A 7,303-nucleotide genomic window follows, 5' to 3' on the forward strand; every position below is an offset into this window, starting at 1 on the left:
AGGACTTAGAATATTTTTTAAAAAGTTTGAAAAAGCAATGTAAAGGAAGTGCATTTTCGTGGTTGTATAGCCATGGGCATAAGCTACACCCTAGATTAAAAAATCCAAGGCCCAAATGTGTATTAAATGAGAACTAGAAAATAATAGTTGAAATTGAAATAAAACAATTGAAAAATGTAAATTAGCTTATACCTTTGGTATTCAATTGTTTATAATTTTACTTACACTCAGAATTTAAAGGCTTGCTTGCTATAGATAGATAGTATGAGATTTTTTTTTAATAACAATTAACCTTTACAAATGCTATTGTACTTGAGAATTTAATTATGATTGAGTATTTTTAACTCTTGTAAAATAAACAATCCTAAATGATTTTAAATGCTACAATTAAATACACGTCACAAAGAAAAATTCAAGACCTTTTACATACTAGTTTTTTGGTAATTGAATAACTTTTTGTATACTAGTCAATGAATAATACCCATACTATAAAAGTCAACCAAAATAAAATAAAATCAAAACCACAATTACTAAAGTAGAACCTTAGCATTTAATCAAAACCCTATAACATAGACTATCAAGTGGGCATAAAATATCTAAATTCAACTCTATAAATTAACTAGTAATCCAAATGATGAAATAAATAGTAAGGCTATGTATGCATAGTGGATGTGGGAAATATAACATAAAACAAAATGGCAAAATTAGAGGGCATGAAGGTAGCATGTCCTTTCCTTTTGGCTAGAAGCCCACAAGGTACGTACCTAACCCTAAAAGTTTATAGTTGACTCCACATCATATAAATCATATTTTATCTGATCTTTAATGAATTATAATTGCGTAATATGAAAATCATAATACGAAGAATTGAAAAGCAATTCGAGTCCGCAGCAAACTTCTCATGGGAGAGGAATTAGTTGTTCATGGAACGGAAGGTAAAATCGATCAAACAAACTTCCGAGGGCAAAATTCTCGTATGGGCGGAGGAATTAAAAGCCAGAAATTGAAGTATTTTGGAGGAATTTCGTGCTCGTTGGCGTCAAATCGTGCATTTTGAGTGTTTTGAGGGCCGATTCGATCGGGGAAAGCTTTTGGGCATGTTTTCCGTTGTGAAACGATGAATTCTCGGCAAACGTGTAAAATTTACGCTGTATTTATGACGTATATTTGAGTTATTCTGTAGACTGAGGGAAAATATACACTTGGCTTAAAAAAACCCTGGAGAAGCTGTCATATAAGCTCGACAAGGAGGGATTATTTGGCGTCGGGTTGTACCGAGTAGATCGATGGAAAATTTCGACTTAAAGCTTGTTCTGCAGTAAAGTTTTGACTTGCAGGAGGCTTTTGCTTTAAATAATGGAGAATTCGTCTAAATTCGAGGTTTTGTTGCTTTCAGTTCGAGAGTATGATTTATCTTAGGTTGATTATTTGGCAAGATTGCTTCAAAGCAATGTTTTGTGCTGTGAGAAGCCAAAGAGCTTGTTAGCGGCAATTTTAATGCCTTTTCAAGTGGTTTATTAGAAGTGTAGGAGGAAATAGGTTTATCAACAGCCGAGTTAAAGGCTTTTCTAAGTTTTATGTAAATAACCCCTGAAATCTTGAAGGGAGGGTTTCCAGTCTGTCATTTTCTGGTTCTGTGTGTAGCATTGAGTGAAAAGGGTGAAAATATAGGTTGCCAATAGATTCGAATAGCAGGATTGAGTAGATCGGGCTCCAAATGGCGTCAGCCGAGTCTGCTGTGGGTGAGGTTTCGGAAAGAAAGGCATCTACTGGGTGGAAGCTGTGTGGATTGCCGACGTGGCAGAAGAAGCCTGTGGACCGACGGACTGCTAGGAGTCGCAGCACTGGGCGCTCTCCTGCCAAGAATCAACAGTCGTTGATGGCGGTTGCAAAATCCTGCCTTTTGACTCGGCGCCGGCTCCGGCTTGATCCTGCCAAGAAGCTTTATTTTCTCTGTAAGTTTAGCTTCTCCGAACCTGACTTCCATTCGTTTGCTATTGATTTTGGGCAACGAATTTCCACCTTGTATAGATAGTAGACTGTAACGTCCATGGATATGTTTGGGCATGTAAGTGTAGATTGTTGTTTTAATTGTAAATTAGAGCATTCTTAAAAGGAAGAATGACTGATATAAAAAAAACCCGTCTCCATTTACTGATGATTTTGGTTAAGATTTGTTCAAATTGGGAATTGTCTAATAGTAAAATGAAGCATTCACAGAAGAAAAAATGAGTGATATAATTTCTCTCTCCATTGCCTGCAATGAAATTCTACTTTGTATGGATAGTAGATTGTAACGTCCATGAATATGTTTGGGCATGTAAGTGTAGATTGTTCTTTTAATTGTAAATTGGAGCATTCATAAAAGGAAGAATGACTGATATAAAAACCTGTCTCCATTTACTGCTGATTTTGGTTAAGATTTGTTTAAATTGGGATTTGTCTAATAGTAAAATGGAGCATTTACAGAAGGAAAAATGAGTTATATAATTAACTATCTCCATTGGCTGATGAGTTAGGTTAGGCTTTGTTAAAAAACTTGTGTAATAGTAAAATAGTGGAGCATTCACAAAAGGAAAAGTGATTGATAATAATAACCTTCTCCATTGGCTAATTATTTTGGTAAAAAATTGTTTAAATTGGAAGTTGCCATATGTTCGCAATGGCTTTTGTAAAATCTGTTTAACTTGGGAGTTGTCATTTGGGCTGAGGTCGCCACACCAGGTTGGATTGTTGAGGTCACTTGCAGGCTGGGAGCTCTCTTAGTGAAATCATCTAGAGGGTTTCACTCTCTCTGCCCAAGACAAAGAGTTCACCTAATATCCTAAGTAAAATAGTATGATATCTCACAATTACATAAGATTGCATTCATCCCAAGATCCATGCATGCCCTAGATTGAACAAGAAAATCTTCTGAGCTGATAAGTGCAATTACATAAGATAACATTCATCCCATCCAAGCATGTCTAGATTGAAGAAGAAAAACTTGTAAGCTAATAATTACATAGATGATTGTTGGTCACATAATGACTTAAGAAGATTTGAAAGGATTTGCAAAAAGCTGGCCGTTCTTATCAGCAACAATCTTTTAAAAAGTACACTTTTTATTTCAAATTCAAAACCAAAGTTGCTATTTACAGCGGACTTTTGTTGTTTTTCTTGTTTCTGTTTTCAATGCATTATATTTGATTATGTATAAGCCATATTCAAATATAGAATCAAATTGAGTTATTATTGAAACATTTTATCAAAAAGGTTAATGGGAAATTAAATCTCTTATAGTGCATTCAAGTGAACTTGGGCATGCATAACTTTGTTTATTTTGCTTGGGAAATCAATAGCATTATTTTGTTGTGGTATATGCAAGTGCTATTGAATTATTTGAAATATTGAGACATATGAGGTGACACTAACAAGTGGTATTTCAAGAAGGTTAAGGAAAATACAAGTTAACGTAGGTTGCAGGCTCAATCAAACTTGGGATAATGTGCAGCAGCTATTTTACTTGTAATATAACTGCAGATTCTTGTCTTGCCATGTTGTTTTTGCTTTAGGCTTAGTAGCTTTGGTGATTAGTTGTCTATTTTAAAATCTATAACTGTTTAGGATCGCAGTTAAAAAGGGATTAGTAAGGAAGCAAGAACTAGGAGGGTCTATTGAGATGGATCAAAATACCAAAATTACTTGGGCTGTGGAATCAACCAAAGTTGAGAAAACATCATTTTTTTCTCATTTTCGCATGAATCTTGATATTTACAGATGAGCCTGGGAAGCAAGTTTCCAGTGCCGTGAGGATAAAGAATGCCAGTCGATCATTTGTAGCTTTCAAAGTAAGTATAAGAAGTTTTAGGAGCAGCATAAGAAGCAACAAATTAGGAATTGGAAATTCTGATCTGTTCTCTGTCAATCCTGAGACTCTTAAAAGCTATGATAATTTGTTGCAATCTTTTTTTATTTTTTTATTAATTTCTCCTGTTATTGTATTTCCAGTTCCAGACAAATGCTCCCAAGAGCTGTTTTATGCGACCTCCGAATGGCATTCTTGCTCCAAATGAATCAATAACAACAAGTGGTAAGTATTGTTGGCATAGAAATTCTGATTTTCCATGTAAACTGTTCTATGTCTTGGTAAGCTACTGGGTGTTGATGTCAACATTATGCTTTTGATCTTTCTAACCATTGTTTAAATTTCTTTTAGCATTCCTAAATGACAGGTCTTCTGACAGGAAAAATTTGATGCAGTTGTAAAATTTGTGGAGCAGCCAGAAAACTCTCAAGAAGGGAAGCCAAAGCAGCCAGAAAAGTCGAAGGAAAGGAAAACGAAGGATAAGTTCAAGATTGTGAGCTTGAAAGTGAAGGATGGTGTTGAATATACTCCAGAACTTGTATGATGATATCTCTTTGTAAAACTCTTGGAATTTTTAGTTTTCAAAAGCCCCTTCAAGTTAGATCTTCTTATTTGTAATGAACATTTATATTTAGAAATATAGTATTGTACCCTTTTTTCTTTGTGGACTCTGCTGAGGATTGTTCATTTAGCTTCACTTCACACAGATCTGTTGTTTGGTGAAGATGATTAAGGAATTTTATGTGTTTAAGGTTGTAGACTTCAAGCTGTTATTTTGATCTTTAGTTGTTAACATAAATGTGGATCGCTGTTTGATCTTGTATTAGCTCAGTATTCAGTACTTTCATGATGGACATTTATTAAATGCCAGCAAATGAAGTATAAGAAATATGAATGCTTAATTTATTATTGGAATATGATTATTGTATTTCTTTTTTATGATAAATTTTCAAGTTTGAAGAGAACAAGGAGTTGATAGCAGTGGAGAAAGTTTTACGCGTAGTGTTTCTTGATCCTGACCGTCCTTGCAAGGTAAGCTTCGAAAGACCTATTCTTTTCATGCATGCCATTCATATTTGCCATATGATGGTTACTCTTTTTTGGTTGTTTCTAAGATGTGGGAAAAACACAGTTTTAGGATTGCTTATGACTAATGCTTTTATAACCCAATTATTCTTAAGGAGCTGGACAAATTGAAAAAACGTCTAATAGAAGCAGATGCCAATAATCAAGCACGTAAAAAGCCCCAGGAGGACAAAACTTCAAAACCACCTGCTCCAGCAGAAGGTGTTATAGATGAATGGGTGGGTATTCTCCAAGCATTTTAAGTGTTGTCTCGGCCTTCTGATATAAGTAAATCATTATAGCTTTATGAAGCAAATTCACCTGCTTCATACCTTAATAGCTGTTTTTCAAAGCTTTTAATGTTTCATATGGTGTCCTAAGTTCAATTCTGGAGTATAATAAGTGCAATAAACTCTTGCTGTGATGCAGAAGGAACGGAGAGAGAAATATCTTGCTAAACAACAAGGCGAAGTAGCGGATTCTGGGTGAACATGCTACAACTTTTACAGGGAAATTCGTAGTTTTTTTTTTTTAAGGTCTAATGCTTGTTTTATTTTGAGCTTCAATAGAAGATGTAGGGAAATAAAATTTTAGACATCACAGTATAGAAGCCAAAACACTGCATCCAGCTACAATGTGTCGTCAAATGCAGTGATCTTTGAAGAGAATCTTGTATGTATATAATGTTTGCCATTGCAAACTGACGTTGCAATTAATTGTAAGTGCTAATTCAACAATACCCAAAATTGCATCATTGTGCTTCTTTAGTTTTTGCTGGACTTCGATTCCATCACTCAAGAGTGCAATGGAATTGCATGGTTCTAACAAATTCTAGTTTAAGAAGTTTGTATTTTATTTTGTTCGTATCATCTGTATTTTCAATTGGAACGGAACCCTGTAGCATTTGTTTTTATTTTGGATAATCCTATATTTGATTATTGCATTTGTTCTCGTCCAATCATTTGTGGCTTACAATAAGTAGGAACTCAATTTGAGGAACTCGTTCTTTAATAAATGCATTTTTTTGCTTAGCTGAGTTTTACACCATTGGGAAATTTAGTTTCCTTCATATCGTTTATATTGTTCGTTGCAATATTTTGTGACCACTGATGCTTCTCAGGCACCAAATTATTGACATTTCCAATATGGGACTTGCCAAATTAAACGACCCATGTCATTTTGCTAGTTCCTTCTTTTTGCAGAGACGAATACTCTTTTGTTGCTATTATTGTGTTAATAAAATTCTCCGGTAGTCATTTAACAATGGGGCCAACTTCCCATCTTTGAGATATTTCACATTCTTGAAAGTGCTCTTTAATTTGAGAATTTAACAAAGATGAAAGGAAAAAGAATACATGCTTGTTTTTGTAGTTGGGAAGTGAGGGCTTTCTTTGATTAAGCATTCATTCCCGTGGTTTGGTTTTTGGTGAGAAAGAATCAGAAGTCATCTTTACCATTCTTGTGAGTTTGCGGCGTAGTTGGATCCTATAGGTAGACTATAGACGTAGTTGGATCCTATAGGTAGACTATAGATACCTGCCAATGGTTTGCTATTTTTTATGAGAGAATTTGTTAAGTGTATTGAATTAGAAACCTGGAAATCATTTGCTTACAGTATTCTTGTGAATACAGTGAGGACTTGAATCCAACAGGCGCTGCAAGAAGTAGTGGAATAGCATGTAGCAGTTTTTGGAAAATTTTCCCTTAAAAAAAGGAAAACAACTGTGGGCTGGCGTAGAATTGGCACTACGGATATTAAAGTAGCACAAGCCTTGTAGGGTGCATTTCTTTATCCTGTTTACCCTTTAACAAAATTGATAGATTGAAAACACAAAGATGGTGGTTTCTGATTAGATAAATGTAGGCGGCCTCACTTGTAGAATGATGAATGGATAATAAAGCACAAAAGGTAGGGTGATACCGTAAATAAGTGATCGTAGGTGAAGTTTATCTGTATGCACAAGAATCCTAGGAGCTTACAATCAGGACTCTAGACTATATATTTGGACGAGCATATGGTTGATCAAATAATGTTCACTATTGGAAATGATATCATCCAAGTTTCAAATTTGATCTTTAAATTTAATTAAGTTAGGTTTCACCAATAACGCTGGCTGGCTTAATTGGAAACGTTGCTCGGACATTAAAGGAAAACCATTACAACTAGCCATACTCGGTGATGTACAGGGGAATACATTTGATTTACAAGAAAAATACGTCATGCACACAAGAGGGGTAAGAAGGAAGTAGGGGGAAAGCCACAATTGATAGCACGATGAATGACATGATGGATCGAAAGGGGTCGCATGGAAAAGACGGAGTCTTTTTTTTAGGTTTTTTGGGTTTTAAACGGGCGAACTGTCAATTTGACAATTAAGCGTTTCGAGTGTT

General features: G+C 35.0%; 1 protein-coding gene across 1 annotated transcript; it reads left to right on the top strand.

Annotated features, from left to right (window-relative positions):
* The first annotated feature begins 832 nt into the window (after positions 1 to 832).
* LOC149530479 (vesicle-associated protein 4-1-like) lies at positions 833 to 5,855 on the top strand. The gene is made up of 7 exons (XM_089811535.1): positions 833 to 1,955; positions 3,760 to 3,830; positions 3,991 to 4,072; positions 4,243 to 4,385; positions 4,802 to 4,879; positions 5,029 to 5,151; positions 5,342 to 5,855. Exons 1-7 carry the CDS (start codon positions 1,718 to 1,720, stop codon positions 5,399 to 5,401), a joined length of 795 nt encoding a protein of 264 aa, XP_089667661.1. The 5' UTR covers positions 833 to 1,717; the 3' UTR covers positions 5,402 to 5,855.
* Positions 5,856 to 7,303: the final 1,448 nt, after the last annotated feature.

Source organism: Cupressus sempervirens, chromosome 11 (assembly GCF_028749045.1).
Source record: "Cupressus sempervirens isolate cs-2001-9-10 chromosome 11, ASM2874904v1, whole genome shotgun sequence".
NCBI lineage: Eukaryota > Viridiplantae > Streptophyta > Pinopsida > Cupressales > Cupressaceae > Cupressus > Cupressus sempervirens.